Source organism: Salvelinus namaycush, chromosome 2, assembly GCF_016432855.1.
Source record: "Salvelinus namaycush isolate Seneca chromosome 2, SaNama_1.0, whole genome shotgun sequence".
NCBI lineage: Eukaryota > Metazoa > Chordata > Actinopteri > Salmoniformes > Salmonidae > Salvelinus > Salvelinus namaycush.
Genome location: NC_052308.1, coordinates 72,348,641 through 72,367,221, shown reverse-complemented (window position 1 = coordinate 72,367,221; position 18,581 = coordinate 72,348,641). Strand labels below are relative to the sequence as shown.

At 50.6% G+C, this 18,581-nt stretch overlaps 6 protein-coding genes across 6 annotated transcripts; all 6 read left to right on the top strand.

Moving 5' to 3' along the window:
- Positions 1-389: 389 nt before the first annotated feature.
- On the top strand, positions 390-909 carry LOC120018007 (histone H2A). The gene has a single exon (XM_038960956.1). It carries the CDS (start codon positions 401-403, stop codon positions 785-787), a length of 387 nt encoding a protein of 128 aa, XP_038816884.1. The 5' UTR covers positions 390-400; the 3' UTR covers positions 788-909.
- A 338-nt stretch (positions 910-1,247) lies between these two features.
- Positions 1,248-1,885, top strand: LOC120017972 (histone H3). Its single transcript, XM_038960935.1, has one exon. The coding sequence runs from the start codon at positions 1,266-1,268 to the stop codon at positions 1,674-1,676; it is 411 nt and encodes a 136-aa protein (XP_038816863.1). The 5' UTR covers positions 1,248-1,265; the 3' UTR covers positions 1,677-1,885.
- Positions 1,886-6,775: 4,890 nt separating this feature from the next.
- On the top strand, positions 6,776-7,131 carry LOC120018068 (histone H4). Its single transcript, XM_038961035.1, has one exon. The coding sequence runs from the start codon at positions 6,785-6,787 to the stop codon at positions 7,094-7,096; it is 312 nt and encodes a 103-aa protein (XP_038816963.1). The 5' UTR covers positions 6,776-6,784; the 3' UTR covers positions 7,097-7,131.
- A 612-nt stretch (positions 7,132-7,743) lies between these two features.
- Positions 7,744-8,321, top strand: LOC120027990 (histone H2B). The gene has a single exon (XM_038973094.1). It carries the CDS (start codon positions 7,745-7,747, stop codon positions 8,117-8,119), a length of 375 nt encoding a protein of 124 aa, XP_038829022.1. The 5' UTR covers position 7,744; the 3' UTR covers positions 8,120-8,321.
- Positions 8,322-9,342: 1,021 nt separating this feature from the next.
- LOC120017932 (histone H1) lies at positions 9,343-10,055 on the top strand. The gene has a single exon (XM_038960892.1). It carries the CDS (start codon positions 9,400-9,402, stop codon positions 10,021-10,023), a length of 624 nt encoding a protein of 207 aa, XP_038816820.1. The 5' UTR covers positions 9,343-9,399; the 3' UTR covers positions 10,024-10,055.
- A 4,268-nt stretch (positions 10,056-14,323) lies between these two features.
- Positions 14,324-16,977, top strand: LOC120023348 (histone H2A, sperm-like). Its single transcript, XM_038967362.1, has 2 exons — positions 14,324-14,402; positions 16,616-16,977. The coding sequence occupies exons 1-2, from the start codon at positions 14,324-14,326 to the stop codon at positions 16,975-16,977; spliced, it is 441 nt and encodes a 146-aa protein (XP_038823290.1).
- The last annotated feature ends 1,604 nt before the right edge of the window (positions 16,978-18,581 follow it).

Sequence of the window (18,581 nt, the reverse complement as noted above, 5' to 3'; positions counted from 1 at the left end):
GCAACTGTTGTGAAGTGTTAGATTTGGCATTAATAATTCCAATTGGAGAGGAGGCAGGCTGCTGTGATGTGTTAATCATCATCCGAACCATGTTAATAGTATAGCGTATGTGTTTCCCATTTGGATGATTTGACTGATTTGATTTGTCACATATTCGGAGGGAAACAGAGTAGCCTAGCCCTTCTCACTCAGCTGCCTGCCTGCCTGCCTGCGTGTGTGTGGGTGGGTGGGTGGGTGAGGGCGGGCTTAGGGCTGACAGTCTGTCTGTCCCTCACTCCAATTGGATAAGGCCACACCGGCCCGGTGGCCAATCGGTGCCTCTTGTGGCGAGGTATAAGTAAGGCTCTCGAGGTGGCCAGCGGCTCATTCAGACTTTCTGTGACATACTGAAGCTAGCAATATGAGCGGAAGAGGCAAAACCGGAGGAAAGGCCAGGGCGAAGGCGAAGACACGTTCATCCCGTGCAGGACTCCAGTTCCCCGTGGGCCGTGTGCACAGGCTGCTGCGCAAAGGCAACTACGCCGAGCGTGTGGGCGCTGGCGCACCAGTGTACCTGGCCGCAGTGCTCGAGTACCTGACTGCTGAGATCCTGGAGTTGGCCGGCAACGCTGCCCGTGACAACAAGAAGACTCGTATCATCCCCCGTCACCTGCAGCTGGCCGTCCGTAACGACGAGGAGCTGAACAAACTGCTTGGCGGCGTGACCATCGCTCAGGGTGGTGTGCTGCCCAACATCCAGGCAGTGCTGCTCCCCAAGAAGACTGAGAAGGCCGTCAAAGCCAAGTAAAATCCCTACTGCGGCTGCAACTTGACTACTTAACCCCCCAAAAGGCTCTTTTAAGAGCCAACCACCTAGCTCATCAAAAGCGCAAAGTGTCCTTTGTATGCCACTTACAGGGCACCGTATCAAGTGGCCGCCCACATGAGGCGTTGAATGAACAATAAACGGCCTACTAGGCCTCGTTAGCCATAGCATTGCACTCTGGAGCTGGGCCGGTGGGCCGCTATTAATGCGCGTAAAGTGTCGGCCCTAACAAAAGAGCCAAGCGCGCGTCGGCGAGGGAGGGTGAGGGTTGCATTTTGGGGAGGCAGGGAGAGGCCGAGCCTCCCGTCCAATGGGCGGCGGAGGAGGCCTCCGCAACGGGCCAATCAGGGTGGTGCGTAGATGGTGTCCAATCAGCAGACGCCGCTGCCGCCTTTATAAACTTCACATAGGCATTTGGAGGCTATACTCTGACTGTGAAAGAAGGAAGCTAGCTAGCGCCATGGCCAGAACCAAGCAAACCGCTCGCAAATCCACCGGTGGCAAAGCACCCAGGAAGCAGCTCGCCACCAAGGCTGCGCGCAAGAGCGCCCCGGCCACCGGCGGCGTGAAGAAGCCTCACCGTTACAGGCCCGGCACCGTGGCTCTGCGAGAGATCCGTCGTTACCAGAAGTCCACTGAGCTGCTGATCCGCAAACTGCCCTTCCAGCGCCTGGTGAGAGAAATTGCCCAGGACTTCAAGACCGACCTGCGCTTCCAGAGTTCCGCCGTGATGGCCCTGCAGGAGGCTAGCGAGGCTTACCTGGTCGGCCTGTTCGAGGACACCAATCTGTGCGCCATCCACGCCAAGAGGGTGACCATCATGCCCAAGGACATCCAGCTGGCCCGTCGTATTCGCGGAGAGCGCGCTTAAACGATGACCTGATCACCAAAATCCCCCAAAGGCTCTTTTAAGAGCCACCTCCATCTTTCTGTCAAAAAGGCACAATTGTTCCATTTCCCAGCATGTATGTTGTCGACTTACAGACCGTGGTTCGATTCCCGCCTGTATCACAACCGGCCGTGACTGCAAATAAGCGTTGGTTCTTAAAACTGACGTACCTAGTTAAATAAAGGTGACGTATTGCACGTTTTCCCTTGCGTAATTGTAGCTTCGATATGATCTGCTAAAAGAGAGAGTGATGTGACCACATGTATGTATGCCTAGAGTAGAAGAGTCCAAAAGTTTTAGAAAGGAGGGGAAAATACACTAGCAGTAATGAGTGAAAGTAATGACATGTGGCAAAAAATGGTAACTTTGTAGCTAGGAAACACATAGCATGCCACCAGACTTTGATGAAAGTCCCGTATTGCAGTGCTGCTGAGAGACTCGTGCAGAGGGGAAAACTTTACCGTGGAGCACGGAGGCCATCTAGTGGTTAAACACGGCTAGTGCCAACATCGTAGTGGTATTTGATCTTCAGGCCAGCGTTTCCCAAACTCGGTCCTCGGGTCCCCAAGTTGTACGCGTGGGTGGTGCTTTTTCGAATCCAATAGCTGTTGGAATGTAACATGCTAGATTGTGTCAATGACTTAGTGGAAAATCCCCATTCCATAATTTCTGTGCCATGTGACCGTTGAAAAAAAGGCCCTAAACATGTGCACCCCATAATTCATGCGACTGACTAAGGTATTGACCCAAAAATGATAATCCTATTACGTACCCATTGTTCCTCCTTTAGACTACATCGGAGATCCCTTAAGAGAAAAGCTATCGGGACAGCAAAGATGTAATCATCAAGGGCTTGCAAAACAGCTGTTATGAAACAGGGCACAAGCGGCTGCAATGATTAGTCGTATTATTAGTTGACCAATTACATAATTGCAATCACCAGCTGCATAGACTTAATAAGGAATTGACTGCCTCAGAAGTGCATAGATTAGAAGTCGACTTCTGAAGTGAGATTTAGTCTTCATGTGTTCTTTGTTTCGAATGTATGTCAATGTTGAGTGCACCGATGTAGAGCATACTTGAATGAGTCTATTTGTTAGTTGTTTTTTGTGGTTGTTGGGCTGACACATTTTTTTATTTTTTATTTTTTTTAACAGTGTAGCTAAATCACCTACGCGCAAGAAGATTTGCTCAGCAATCGAAACAAATGATAAGACACAGTAAAGGCCCTAAATACAGGCTGCCGGTTAAATGCCGAAATCACACAGCTAAAAGTGATGGGCCTATAAAGAACGCCGGTCAAAAGAGGTGGGAAAACGGCATAACCCGTTGAATGCAAAGGCATCAATCCAAAGGGATAATCTACTATAGTCAGACGCATGGCACAGGCAAAAAGTGGAGGCGAACCTTTAGCCAAATCAGGAAGCAGACAGGACATCTATGCGCATGCGTTGCTGTATTCAGCACTCACGAGACAGGTAATAGCGGAGCGCCGTGGTGCTGAAAAGGCCTATTTCCCGTTGGAGGGATTTGCGACATGTTATAGGCACAGTTCAATACACCCCTCATCCGACATTGGTGACAGAATCGCCCACGTTTTTTCCAATACACTTTCCCTGGTCACTGCAACAAAACCTTTCTCGGGGTGCATTGGTGTAAAATGTAGTCGTGGAGAAAAAGTTGTGCTATAGGCTATATGATATAATGGGAGCTGCCTACAGATAAAGAGTGCACTAGGCTAGAGAGAAAAGTAGCAATCCTTTTTTAATAAAGCAGTACTATGTAACTTACCCTCATTTGACACTTGAGAAACATACATTCACATGAACGTTGTGTTCCATATCTGCAGGAGATAAAGCAGCAGAAAATGTGCAAGTGAATATGATTTAAGAGCAGTCAAATGAGTGACGTACAGTTACTTTTTCACCAAACCTATTCTGTGATTCATCTCCAAATAAACGCTTCACATTTCAAGACATGCTCTTCTAAAGTCATACTTTTCCACAATGCAATGCTCACGTGACCTAGGAGAACATGTTATATTTCATTTCTTCCAATCTACATTTGGAGGTACTCTACATGAACATGTGTTTGGACTTTTGGAAACTCTGCCTATTTGATGATCTGTTGTAGTTAGTGGTTTTTTTTGGACCACATACTTGTGCAAATTGCATCAGGTTGAGGGATAAATGCTCTCTCTGTGTGCCATTGCGAGTAGCACTTCTGATCCAGCAGGTGGTGCCAAGATCCCTCCCTATGTGGCTTGAATGACGAGCAGACGTATGTATTCCTTCTAGGCGTGAATGAATTGAAGGGCAGTGTTGGCAACATGACTTCTGGTCAATGCCTCCCTATCTATATGGGTTGACCTATTCCTTTGAGCTCCTAAAGGAAGCATAGGGTGTCAACATTGCATCTCGACCTAAATCACGTCTTCATTCCTGTCTTGCAACGTGGTGAGGTGTGTGTTTGTGTTCCAAATCACTGGGCGCTTGATTAATGGAACACCGGTCACTTTCATCATGCGGTGCTAGTTTGCATGACTCGTGTCATATGGATATACAGTATTCTATTCTTAGGTATGTTAGTCTATGCCGCTCTGACATTGCTCGTCCATATATCGATGTATTCTCATTCCATCCCTTTTGTTAGATTTGGGTGTATTGTGTGGAATCCTGGCACATGGTTAGATCTTACTTGTTAGACATGACTGTGCTGTGTCGTCGTCCCCCCCCCCCCCCCCCCCCCCTTCCATTTCCCCTTTATGTCCCCGTCAGTTACGCTGCAGGCTATTTACTACCGATGTGACTGTGGTCCAAGTGAAACTCCGGCCCTATAGGGTGTGGTAACAGGCCCTGTGTTATTTGTTATTGTACTCTACACGTGAAGTATCTGTGTAGTGTAGCCTATAGAGGAACACAGCTGTTGATAATAGGGGGAATGCAAGCAGTTGAAGGGAACAAGTGACACAGTCTAACCTGCATGGCTCATGTCATATGGATATACAGAAATGTATTCTAAGGTATGTTAGTCTATGCCGGTCTGACATTGCTCGTCCATATATTGATGTATTGTAATTCCATTCCTTTTGTTCAATGTGGGTATATTGTTAGACATGACTGTGCTGTCGGAGCTAGTAACACAAGCATTTCCCTACACCTGCAATAAGATCTGCTAAACGGGTGTATGTGGCAAATAGATGTTAATTACGATAGATTGTATGTTGGTAGGAGTTTTAATCAGTGTGTCCCCCCCTTCCATTTCCCCTTTATGTTCCCGTTAGTTACGCTGCAGCCTATTTACTACCGATGTCACTGTGGTCCAAGTGAAACTCCTAGCCTATAGGGTGTGGTAACAGGCCCTGTGTTATTTGTTATTGTACTCTACACGTGAAGTATCTGCAGTGTAGCCTATAGAGGAACACAGCTGTTGATAATAGGGGGAATGCAAGCAGTTGAAGGGAACAAGTGACAGAGTCTAACCTGCTGTTGAACACAAGGCCCCGAGCACGTCCTCGGACAGAGTATCGTTCGCTCCCAGTCCTATGATGTTGCTCTGTGAAGGAGGTGAGCTTTTTTCCCCATCCAATTCCTGGCAGCCTTCTCCCTGGTTGATTTGTGAATGTGAGTGAATGGAGAATGTTTGCCTTCGGTATCCAAGGTGTTTGAGAATGTTGAGGACCGGTGTTCCGAGGGCCTGACTGTGACATCATAAAGCGGAATGCAGTTAGTGTGCCATTTGAGGGATTCCAATTCAGTCAGGCGCTGTCTTCCAGACAGTGCAGTTGCGCTTCAAGTGTGCTCTCTGTGTGAGGACTTGTAAGTCGGTTGTGCGTACACGGAGTACAACTACGAGGGGAAGTGAGATTTAGGGTAAGCCTAACCCTTTTTCTAACCTGAACCTATTTCTCCTAACTTGCTATGACAAAGTGACTTTGTGACACTAGCTGTATCCCACCTAGTTGAAAGCTTGTCACTCCTTCTCCTAAAAGGCAATCTAAACTACACCGAGGCCTGAGACAATTATGGCAACAATAAGTAGTAAGATGAAAGCTAGTGACATTTGAGATGTGAATAAACTGCACCGATTGCTCAATTGCCAGTACGTGTCCCTTTTCAAAGGACCTGTTGAGATGAGCCCTATTTCTGTGGCGGTCATTTGACGCAACATCTGAGGCCATCTGGCTCCCATAGTGCTATCTGGCCTAAAAATGATCCAGTCATTCCATAATAAGAGGCTTTGTTATTGGTGAGTGAACACAAGTACAATACAATATTTGCACATCCCTATCACCTCTGTATGAAATAGAAAACTATCCCTTCATTGTGTGTGTGTGTGTGTGTGTGTGTCTGAGGAATGTTTGACTGCTGTTTCACCTTACAGAGGTATCACCACCCTTCCCATCGGCACCTCGTGTCCTTTTGGCTCCCTGACCGTCAGGCCGGATCCTGTGTAGGGAAGAAAAAAGAAGAATGATGTTATATTACACGGCCTTCAATAGCAACATGACTGACGAGGTGACATTAACGGGCCACTTTGGCTTTATGGCATTCCATGTGTTTTTGTTTCCCCGTTTGGATTTGAAGGTGTCTCAATTATGGCATGAAGGTTTGGTGTGTTAGTACTTGTTATTACGTGTGTGGAAGAGTCACCTTCGTTTGTCCTTTCTAACTGGGACCTCTATTCCACTTGTTTAGGCCTGTCTCTATTGGGGGGAAACTGCAGTGGGTTGAATTCTACTAAATCAGTGTTTCCCAACTCCAGGGGTAGAGTAGCCTACCAGTAGGCATTTCTGTTGTAGCCCTGGAGAGGCACAGCTGATTCAACTACTGTGGAACATAGAGTACTAGTGGATTACCCAGTTGTCACTGTTTGGCCTTGTGTTCAACATATTTGACTTGCTTTCATTTCTTCTTGGCAGAACCCCTATCGCTCCTCCCCTCCTTCCCTTTGCAACAGAGGCCAGGCAAAAGCGCGCGCTTTCTGTGCCACTGGCTTCAATCAGGTCCTCCAACTGCAGATAATAAGAGCACCACGCACTGCGGAATACGTCATTTATTCACTTGAACTCCACTAGCGAACAACACACGATGTCTGGAAGAGGCAAAGGCGGCAAGGGACTCGGAAAAGGAGGCGCCAAGCGTCACCGTAAGGTTCTCCGCGATAATATCCAGGGAATCACCAAGCCCGCTATCCGCCGTCTGGCTCGCCGTGGTGGCGTGAAGCGTATCTCCGGCCTGATCTACGAGGAGACCCGCGGTGTGCTGAAGGTGTTCCTGGAGAACGTGATCCGTGACGCCGTCACCTACACCGAGCACGCCAAGAGGAAGACCGTTACCGCCATGGACGTGGTCTACGCTCTGAAACGCCAGGGACGCACCCTGTACGGCTTCGGCGGTTAAACGCACTCTTTTCGGAACGTCTAAACATCCCGACTTGAAACCAAAGGCTCTTTTAAGAGCCACCCACATCCGCTTCAAAAGGGCCAATTCCATAGTCGTAGGAAGATTGTAGAGTTCTAGGAAACCATGAGCCACTCTCGAGTGGACAGGGAGTGTTGATGACAGGACTGTTATGTTCAGGCGCAATTGTGACAGTGTAGAAACAGTCGTATTTCGACGGCACCCACCCTTTAATTGATTGATTTAATTTTTAATGACGGCATAGGAACAGTGGGTTAAACTGCCTGTTCAGGGGCAGAAGGACAGATTCAGAACCTAAAGGCGACAGTGGCTGGGAAAGCCCTACTAAGTCCAAAAAGGGGGGTGCAACGGTTGTAGGATATGCATTAACCCCCTTTTGAAACACACATTTTCCCCACCGGTAAAAGAGCATAGGCTATGGAATTGGGGGAGGTAGGGCGCACAGGTCTTTGTTAGGGAAGGCAGCCTCTGAGTGGAAGGCTCTTATGCGCGCTCGGCTCCACTGGGCAAATGAAAGCAGGGGCCTATGAGAAAGCAGGGGCGTGTCCACGGCCGCTGAATTTGCTTAGCTTCCTCTTCATAAGAGGGGAAAGCGCAGTCCAGCCCATCATTCGACGCATCAGCATCATGCCAGAGCCAGCAAAGTCCGCGCCCAAGAAGGGCTCCAAGAAAGCCGTCACCAAGACCGCAGGGAAAGGCGGCAAGAAGCGCCGAAAGTCGAGGAAGGAGAGCTACGCCATTTACGTGTACAAAGTGCTGAAGCAGGTCCACCCCGACACTGGCATCTCCTCCAAGGCCATGGGAATCATGAACTCGTTCGTGAACGACATCTTCGAGCGTATCGCCGGAGAGTCCTCTCGCCTGGCCCACTACAACAAGCGTTCCACCATCACCTCCAGGGAGATCCAGACCGCTGTGCGCCTGCTGCTCCCCGGAGAGCTGGCCAAGCACGCTGTGTCCGAGGGCACCAAGGCCGTGACCAAATACACCAGCTCCAAGTAAACAGCCCATTTTGGAGTGCTGTACTAACCCAAAGGCTCTTTTAAGAGCCACCCACCCCGTCAGTGAAAAAAGCAAATCCATCACAAATGAATGTGTGTCTGGGAAACATGCCTACCAGAGTAGAGGGGGAAGTTGTTATTGTGGAATAAGTCTATGCAATAAGAGTATTTTTTTTGATGAATGAAAAGATGATGATTGTGCACATGCCAGTAGACAAAGGGAGTGGGATTCCACAGTGGTGGTGGGGGGGGGGGGGGGGGGGCTGTACAAATATTGATCTATAAAGGCCTTGTTCCACTCACTCACTGACTCACATGCATGCACTAGCTACACACACACACACACACACACACACAGAGAGAGAGAGAGACACTCTACTCTCTAGCCCTATATCAGGCCCACATGGGGCGCCAGCCTCCATAGCGCCGGCCGGCCTGCCAGACACCAAGACCCACAGACACAAAGACCGGCACCCGTCGAGTCACGCTGCGGAGTCAAGCGATACATTGATTAGTAGACAGACAGAGAGAGAGAGACTACCTCTCTCCCTTCCTATCGGCCAAAAAAAAGACACTGTGTCCAAATCCAACAAAAGGACTAATACAACATCACACACACACACAGGGTGTCGTCGGACAGTGTATATCGTGTGCGTCCTGGACACATGACGAATAGTAGTTGAAAGTTGGAGTACAACACTAGTCTCAGCCAGGCCTCACAAGTGCATGTGTTTTAAGGTCCCCAAAAGAGCTCTCCTTTAAAACACCCAGGGCCACATCAGGGGACGCCAAACCATCTGATTCCCTTGCCAGACATCTCGGCTCACTACACAATCAATGGTGCTCGCAATCGGATGCACTTTTAGGCCATTTAGGAGACAAATAGCACAGGAAAAGCAGTGCGCACAGCTCCAGCCGACAGTCGAACGGTGAGGTTTTGAGCGAGTCGCAACAAAATGCACGGGGCTTCTGCAGCCCACATGACTTTATTCTGAACGGAGACAAGTCTGCTCGCTGGGCCGTTCGCTTTTGGGCCAAAAACACGGCTCCGTCGGTGACTTTTGGACCGATATTGGCGACCAGAAAACACAAGTGAAAGAGAATTTGGCCAGCCCGGAGAAGCCGAGCTGGGTGGCTTGAGTCTACATGGTTCTCATGTCGCGTTTAAGGCCAGCCCCCTGCACGGTGTGGAGCTTCAATAGCGCAGAGCAGCGTCTACAGCAAAGTACTCCTCCTCACAGACTACCGTAGTGTTCAGTAAGTGTGTGTGTTTACCGGACCATGGCAGAAGTCGCACCAGCACCCGCCGCCGCCGCGCCGGCCAAGGCACCCAAGAAGAAGGCAGCGGCCAAGGCCAAGAAAGCGGGACCCAGCGTAGGCGAGCTCATCGTCAAGGCGGTGTCCGCATCCAAGGAGAGGAGCGGCGTGTCCCTGGCCGCGCTCAAGAAGAGTCTGGCGGCAGGCGGCTACGACGTGGAGAAGAACAACTCCCGCGTCAAGATCGCCGTCAAGAGCCTCGTCACCAAGGGCACCCTGGTCCAGACCAAGGGCACCGGTGCCTCCGGCTCCTTCAAGCTCAACAAGAAAGCCGTCGAGGCGAAGAAGCCCGCCAAGAAAGCCGCGGCCCCCAAAGCAAAGAAGGTGGCCGCCAAGAAGCCCGCCGCGGCGAAGAAGCCCAAGAAGGTAGCAGCCAAGAAGGCCGTGGCCGCAAAGAAGTCCCCCAAGAAGGCCAAGAAGCCCGCTACACCCAAAAAGGTCGCCAAGAGCCCAAAGAAGGTGAAGAAGCCCGCCGCAGCGGCCAAGAAGGCGGCCAAGAGCCCCAAGAAGGCTACCAAGGCAGCGAAGCCCAAAGCAGCCAAGCCCAAGGCAGCCAAGGCCAAGAAGGCAGCCCCCAAGAAGAAGTAAAGCTATTCCAAACGGTGTTCGACTCGACACATGTTGTTACCACAAAAGGCTCTTTTAAGAGCCACCCACCTCTTTCCATAAAAGCGCATGTCATTCCATGTTCTACATCGTGGAGCTCCGCCCCATAGGGGAGCTCTGCTCCTAGTGGTTTACCCCGCTGCCTAGGCAGCGAATAGCCTGAGAAAAAAATGATGCACGCACCTGCAGCCAATAGGAGTACAGGTGTCCCTATATAAGGGGACGCTTCCCCTCAATCAGCCTCCCATTATCTTCAGCGACAGGACTGGACTGAAGAAGCCTTGAAGAGAAGAGAAGAATCTCAGGACGAACCCGTCGTCGATATCCTGTTGTAGACGTCGTCCTTCAATGAGCACTTTTCCACCCCCAAAAGCTCTTTTAAGAGCTCAGTGTCGCTGCTCCACTATGGCGGCTTTGGACCAGCACGAACTTTGTTTTGTGTGTTTAGGTGCAAAGCACGCTAGGGGCGGCCTCACAAATCCTCCGGAATGCGCTAGCTGTTCACTCCTTTCTTTAAAGGAGAGGAAACAGCGATGGGCATTCTTCAATGAGGATTTCCCTCTCGAGGACGTGTTGTCTATGATGGCCTCAGACACTGAGGCGTCACATGATGACAGCGCCTCTAGAGAGGATGAGGATGTTGGGAAGTGTCTGGATTATTCTCCGAATAAATCCAGTCTACCGACCGAGGCTGAAAATAACCCCCTCCCTAGGGAGAGAGAGGTGATTTTCTCATCCTTAGGCGAGGATGAGACGGGCTCTGAATTTTCAGCAGCCCCCTCCTACGCAGTAGCCTCTCTGCGCTCTGATTTTACAGGGCTCATTGAGCGGGCTGCGAGCAGGCTGGAAATTACACTGCCCCCCATTCCCTCCGTTTCGGAAGTTGATTTAATGGTGGGCGGCCCCTATTCCAGACCAAGACGGGCAGCGGTACTTTTGGCACCGACCATGCCCTCGCTCGCCAAGTATGTGGAGGGTGCATGGGAAACGCCTTTGACGGCCAGAGCGCCGGTGAAGGCGTATATTCCATTCACTAACGTTGACAGACAACGGCCTCAAGAGATCCCTAAGCTCGAGGCCGCCCTAGCGGCGTACCTCGTGCCAGGTTCGAGCTCTTGGCCGTCTGCCAAGAGACCCACTTTACCAACGACTAAGGACCGTCTCACAGCACAGCTGGCTGAGAAGTCCTTTGTTCTTAGTACACAGGCTGTAGCAGCAGCGAATAATATTGCCCTCTTGGCAGCCTCTCTATCCCGTCTGACCACGGGTAGAGAGGGGCTGTCGGGAGAGGAGATGGAGGAAGCGTCGAAGATTTCCGGCGCCATTCTCCATCTCACACAGGCATCGGCTGTATGTGCGGGGAGATCTATGGCCACTTCGGTGGTAATGGAACGACACCTCTGGCTGTCTTTGACGGCTATGAAGGAGACCGACAAAGCCGCCCTATTGAACGCCCCCATCTCTGACAGCGGTCTCTTTGGAGCCGCCGTCACTGATGCGACGGCGCATTTTGGGAAGCTTGAGGAGGAGAGAAAGCAGCTGGCTAGACACCTGCCTTTGGCGGGAAGCTCTAGAACAGCTACGAAAGATCCCCATCGCTCCACCGTATCCAGTAGACCAGGGTCTACGGCCAGACGGAGAGCCCGTCGAGCAGCCGCACCTGGAGTACCTAGAGCGGGCCCAGCCCCTCCGGCAGCACCAGAGAAGGCGGCGGTGAAACCGACGAGAGAGACCCCGTTTATTTCGTCGCCCTGGCAGCCGAGAGGCAGTCAGAAGAGGCGACGGCCATGACGGGACGAGGGGGAGAGGACGGGAGAGAGCGCTGCACTTCTTGTGAGGGCGCCCACTGTTCACCCCCCACCCCTGCAAAGGGATGGAGGAGTTGTGTCTGTGTTTAATAAAGAATGTGTTCCATCTGACTTTGTCACAAGAGAACCTCTTTTCCAAAACAAAACTGAGACCGCTCAGATTCCTCCTCGCTCTATCTCTCTCTCTTCCTCTCACCACTTTGTGTGTAGCTCAGCCCATTGCGGAGCTGAGTACACACAGAGGGACGTGAGTGGGAATGGAAAGGGGAAAGCAAGACGGACGCTCGTAATGAGCCGTCATGCTATACCTCATAAAAACCCAACACTACACACTCTGAGGAGTGAAGTAGAAAGGAGTTTTAATAGCAGCCTGTGTACACAACCCCATAGTGGGCCGTTGAAACAGTCGCTATTGGGAGACGGCGCACTAATTCAGGCCAGCGCCTCAATTAGTGTAGCGCAGACCCGTGCTGAGTTCACGGAGGGCTGGAACCACAAGGTTACATGCATAACCGAAGTGTCGGCGCCCCCGATTCTCACAGAACGCGCTAGTGTTCCCTCCCCCTTTCATAGGGGGCCCACCTTGGGCTGTCCCACCACTTCAGTGTTGGGAGACAGCGGCGGCTTGGGCCATAGAGGAATACAGGTCCTTCCTACTGTCTGTACCACAGCTTCGCGCTCTCCCGCTCTCAGAGCACTTTTGGGAGTGGCAGCGAAGCTGCACCCTCTCCTCCTGGCTAAGTCGGACGCTGGAGAAGGGTTATGCCATTCAATTCCATCAAACTCCACCCCCGTTCTCGGGTGTGGTGGAGACGGTGATGAAGACGCCAGAGAAAGTAGCCGCTCTTGTGAAAGAGATTACGGAACTTTTGGCGAAGGAGGCGGTCACAGTAGTTCCCCAGGAGCAAAGGAACAGCGGGCTATATTCGCCCTATTTCCTAGTGCCAAAAAAGACGGGGGGGGTGAGGCCGATATTGGATTTACGCACTCTCAACGAGAGCGTAGCCAAACGGCCTTTCCGAATGCTCACGACAAAACGTCTACTGGAATGTATTCACAACAGAGACTTTTGTGTAAGCATAGATCTAAAGGACGCATACTTTCATGTGCCGGTACTTCCGCGTCACAGGAAGTTTCTGCGTTTCGCCTTTCAAGGGGTGGCGTACGAGTATGCGAGAATGCCATTCGGGTACGCCCTGGCACCTCGCACGTTTTCCAAATGTGTGGAGGCGGCATTGGAGCCGTTGCGCCGTCAGGGGATAAGGCTATTAGCCTACCTAGACGACCTACTGGTTTTGGCCCCGTCAGCAGAGCTGGCGATCACACACACGACACAGACAGTGATTCACCTCACGCGTCTGGGGTTCGCTGTGAATTGGAAAAAGAGTGCGCCTTGGCCCAGTCAGCAGATTGTCTATCTGGGATTACAGATAGACACTGTGAATATGAGGGCGCGAATTTCGGATCCTCGGCGGGCTGCCTTGTTGTTAGCCCTGAGAAGGTTTTATCCGAATCACATGGTGACGGCGCATTCCGTCATGACACTTTTGGGTCTCATGTCGTCTGCCCACTCCGTGGTTCCGCTGGGACTTTTGCACATGCGCAAAACACAGCGATGGTTTGCTCAACTACGACTGGACCCAGTGAGGCACCGTCGTCGGTTGTTGACAGTTCCCCTCTCGCTCAGAGCGGACCTGGACTATTGGAGAGACCCGTGCGTAATGGCACAAGGGGTCACAATAGGCAGGGTGTCATCCTACATTCCAGTGTACACAGACGCTTGTCTGACTGGATGGGGAGGGACATGTCAGGCTCGGGCAGTCGGAGGTGTGTGGTCCCAATCGGGACGTCACATCAACCTCCTGGAATTGGAAACGGTTCTACTGGTTCTGACCCACTTCATGTCCACCCTACGGGGACACGACATGCTGGTTTGGTCAGACAACAGAACGACAGTAGCCTATATAAATCGCCAAGGGGGAGTCAGGTCTCCTGCACTCCACCGGTTGGCGGAGGAATTGTGGCTGTGGGCTCACGAGCACCTTCGCTCGTTGACAGCAGCGCACATTCCAGGCTGTCAGAATATCGGAGCAGACCTCATGTCTCGAGGGGGTCCCCGAGACGACGAGTGGCGACTGCACCCCGATGTTGTTCTCCAAATATGGGAACGGTTCGGGAGAGCCGAGGTGGACCTGTTCGCGTCACGTGTGAACGCGCAATGTCCCCTATGGTTTTCTCTACGAGCCCAGGACGAACCGCCACTAGGGATAGACGTTTTTGCGCACCAGTGGCCGGAGGTTCTCCTGTACGCATTTCCACCGCTGTCCTGCATTCTCCCACTGCTAGCCCGTGTGAGAACAGGAGGGCTGTCAATCATATTGATAGCCCCCGACCGCCCAGGGGCTCCGTGGTACGCGGAGATGATTCAAATGTCGATTGCGCAATCTTGGCCAATTCCACATCGACAGGACGCGATGTCTCAGGCGGCAGGCATGATAGAGCATTTGCCTCTAATCGGCCAGCCACTGAAGGTCTGGCTCCTGAGAGGGACAGGTTAGAGCGCCGTGGGTTATCTGATTCGGTAATCAGAACCATACAGGGCTCACGTGCCAGTTCCACATACAGGACTTATGCCAGTAGATGGAACATGTTTTCACAATGGTGCGCCACAGAGAATGTGGACCCCGTGTGCTGTAAGGTTGAGAGTGTGCTCTCTTTCCTACAGTTCATGTTTGACAAGCAGCGCTCACCCGCCACCATTAAAGTGTTCGCGGCAGCGATTTCAGCTTGTCATGAGGGGTTTGACAGAGACACTGTTTTCAGTCACCCTCTAGTGAAACGGTTTCTATTGGGGACGCGGCGGCTTAGGCCAATGGCTAGAGCCACGCTACCACAGTGGGATTTAACTTTGGTACTCGAGGCGCTCTGTGAGACGCCGTTCGAACCATTGAATCAAATTCCCCTCAAGATGTTGTCTCTGAAGACGGCACTGTTGCTTGCCTTGACTACAGCCAAGCGTGTCAGTGATTTGTGTGCTCTTTCGACGAGACCCGACTGCCTTGCCATAAACGGCGACTTGAGCAGAGCGGTGTTACGTCCTAACCCGGCATTTACGCCGAAGGTTATTAAGAGCTCATACAGGTCGCAGACCGTTGAGCTATGGGCTTTCTCCCCCCCTCCTCACGAGGAGCGGAGAGAGGAGAGACTTCATCGCCTGTGCCCGGTGCGCGCCTTGGCGTGCTACGTGCAGCGCACGGCGATGATTAGGTCATCACCTCAGTTGTTTGTGTGTCACGGTGCTAACGCACTGGGTAGACCACTTTCAAAACAGCGGCTGTCTCATTGGCTTTGCGAAGGCATTGAGACGGCTTATGAGGCGGCAGGGCGACCAATGCCTCATGGCGTAAGAGCCCACTCCACTCGTGGAGTAGCGGCGTCTACGGCACTTTTCAGAGGAACTGGGGTAGAGGATATTTGTGCAGCGGCGTCGTGGTCGTCACCGTCTCCTTTTATCCGATTCTACCTGTTGGACGTGTCGTCTAACTCTCTAGCTCGTTCTGTACTCAGCGTAGTTGAGGGCAGAACTTGAGTTAAGAAAGGGTGCAGGACTAATGAGATGTGTTCCCATTAGGTCCGCTCCTTTTTGACAGAAGAGAGAGACACACACACGTGTAACATGACCTTTGTTTGACACTGTCAATACAACAGGGAATGTCTAGACTGCCACCAGTGTGTCATTGTGCTGGGAAATAGTACTGTAACCTAGTGTTACCTGACTATTAGACCGGTCACTAAAGTGGAGAGAATATTGAGGCATCATCTATCTGCTGAGGCAGAATAGTTGGCCCAAATTCTATCGTCTGCCCACGAATCATTGGCTCTGCCTATGCATTGAGTGTGGCGGGTTACACTGAGAAAGCAGTGAGCATGTCTTCTAAACAGATTCAGCCTGTACTCAGTTTTGCTGAGGTGAAGGCTAGAATTAAGGCGGGAAAACACTGGATTAATGGGCTGGGTTTCCATCAGGTCCGTATTTTCTCCTTTATTAGAAGGACTGCATGACATGACTCCTGGCTGATTGGCACAGTTGAGTCATGTGTTATATCTTGCCCACCAGTCTATGACTGTGTTGGGCAGAGGGATTAGGGATATAGTTCTGTAATGGGTATTACAGTACTATTAGACCAATCGGTATATCAATAGAGTTGAGTTCATCTATCTGTGGTGCAGTTAGTATGACTCATATTCTATGATCTGCTCACTAGTCATTGGCTTTGCCTTTAGACTGAGTGAGCGGATTAGATCAAAGACACAGTACATTGTAATTTAGTGTGGTTCACTATAAATTGCAGTACTGTGGGATTTGGTCGCAGCCATTGCTGAGCTGACCTTTTCTTAAGTGGAAAGTTGTTGGCTCGGCAGGGAGTACATTTTGGGAGCGTTTCGCTCCGCCTTAAACCACTAGGAGCAGAGCTCCCCTATGGGGCGGAGCTCCACGATGTAGAACGATAGTTACCGGAGTGTAACTCCAGTTCTATGAGTGGAGCGGAGCCCCATAGGGCTTAAGGCCCTGCCGACCCCCAGTCTCGCTGAAGATAATTTTTCGGGAGGTTGATTGAGGGGAAGCGTCCCCTTATATAGGGACACCTGTACTCCTATTGGCTGCAGGTGTGTGCATCATTTTTTTCTCAGGCTATTCGCTGCCTAGGCAGCGGGGTAAACCACTAGGAGCAGAGCTCCCCTATGGGGCTCCGCTCCACTCATAGAACTGGAGTTACACTCCGGTAACTATCGTTCATCCCGTGCAGGACTCCAGTTCCCCGTGGGCCGTGTGCACAGGCTGCTGCGCAAAGGCAACTACGCCGAGCGTGTGGGCGCTGGCGCACCAGTGTACCTGGCCGCAGTGCTCGAGTACCTGACTGCTGAGATCCTGGAGTTGGCCGGCAACGCTGCCCGTGACAACAAGAAGACTCGTATCATCCCCCGTCACCTGCAGCTGGCCGTCCGTAACGACGAGGAGCTGAACAAACTGCTTGGCGGCGTTACCATCGCTCAGGGTGGTGTGCTGCCCAACATCCAGGCAGTGCTGCTCCCCAAGAAGACTGAGAAGGCCGTCAAAGCCAAGTAAAATCGCTACTGCGGCTGCAACTTGACTACTCAACCCCCCAAAAGGCTCTTTTAAGAGCCAACCACCTAGCTCATCAAAAGCGCAAAGTGTCCTTTGTATGCCACTTACAGGGCACCGTATCAAGTGGCCGCCCACATGAGGCGTTGAATGAACAATAACACCTACTAGGCCTCGTTAGCCATAGCATTGCACTCTGGAGTTGGGCCGGTGGGCCGCTATTAATGCGCGTAAAGTGTCGGCCCTAACAAAAGAGCCAAGCGCGCGTCGGCCGGCGAGGGAGGGAGGGTGGGGGTTGCATTTTGGGGAGGCAGGGAGAGGCCGAGCCTCCCGTCCAATGGGCGGCGGAGGAGGCCTCCGCAACGGGCCAATCAGGGTGGTGCGTAGATGGTGTCCAATCAGCAGACGCCGCTGCCGGCTTTATAAACTTCACATAGGCATTTGGAGGCTATACTCTGACTGTGAAAGAAGGAAGCTATCTAGCGCCATGGCCAGAACCAAGCAAACCGCTCGCACCACAATCTGTCAGATTATAATACTGCTCTCTCTATCAACAGATTATACACAATCTGTCAGATTATAATACTGCTCCTCTATCAGCAGATTATAATCCTGCTCCTCTATCAACAGATTATACCAATCGTCGATATAATACTGCTCTCTATCAACAGATTATCACAATCTGTAGATTATATACTGCTCCTCATCAACAGATTATATACTGCTCCTCTATCAACAGATTATACACAATCTGTCAGATTATAATACTGCTCCTCTATCAACAGATTATACACAATCTGTCAGATTATAATACTGCTCCTCTATCAACAGATTATCACAATCTGTCAGATTATAATAACTGCTCCTCTATCAGCAGATTATAATACTGCTCCTCTATCAGCAGATTATAATACTGCTCCTCTATCAACAGATTATAATACTGCTCCTCCATCAACAGATTATAATACTGCTCCTCCATCAGATTATACACAATCTGTCAGATAATAATACTGCTCCTCATCAGCAGATTATACACAATCTGTCAGATAATACTTCTCCTCTATCAACAGATAATAATACTGCTCCTCCCATCACAGATTATAATACTGCTCCTCCATCAACAGATTATACACAATCTGTCATAATAATACGCTCCTCTATCAGCAGATTATAATACTGCTCCTCCATCAACAGATTATACACAATCTGTCAGATAATAATACTTCTCCTCTATCAACAGATAATAATACTGCTCCTCAACAGATTATAATACTGCTCCTCCATCAACAGATTATACACAATCTGTCAGATATATACTGCTCCTCTATCGAGCAGATTATAATACTGCTCCTCCATCAACAGATTATACACAATCTGTCAGATAATAATACTGCTCCTCTATCAGCAGATTATAAATTTATCTGCTCCTCCATCAACAGATTATACACAATCTGTCAGATTATAATCTACTGCTCCTCATCAACAGATTATACACAATCTGTCCTGATTATAATACTGCTCCTCTATATCATACAGATTATACACAATCTGTCAGATTATATAATACTGCTCCTCTATCAACAGATATATACTACTGGCTCCTCCAT

Coding starts and splice junctions, on each gene's coding strand:
- LOC120018007 (XM_038960956.1), top strand. CDS start 401: ATGAGCGGAAGAGGCAAAACCGGAGGAAAGGCCAGGGCGAAGGCGAAG.
- LOC120017932 (XM_038960892.1), top strand. CDS start 9,400: ATGGCAGAAGTCGCACCAGCACCCGCCGCCGCCGCGCCGGCCAAGGCA.
- LOC120027990 (XM_038973094.1), top strand. CDS start 7,745: ATGCCAGAGCCAGCAAAGTCCGCGCCCAAGAAGGGCTCCAAGAAAGCC.
- LOC120017972 (XM_038960935.1), top strand. CDS start 1,266: ATGGCCAGAACCAAGCAAACCGCTCGCAAATCCACCGGTGGCAAAGCA.
- LOC120018068 (XM_038961035.1), top strand. CDS start 6,785: ATGTCTGGAAGAGGCAAAGGCGGCAAGGGACTCGGAAAAGGAGGCGCC.
- LOC120023348 (XM_038967362.1), top strand. CDS start 14,324: ATGTCTCAGGCGGCAGGCATGATAGAGCATTTGCCTCTAATCGGCCAG. Junction 14,403..16,615: donor CTGGCTCCTGAGAGGGACAG/GTTAGAGCGCCG, acceptor CTCCACTCATAG/AACTGGAGTTACACTCCGGT.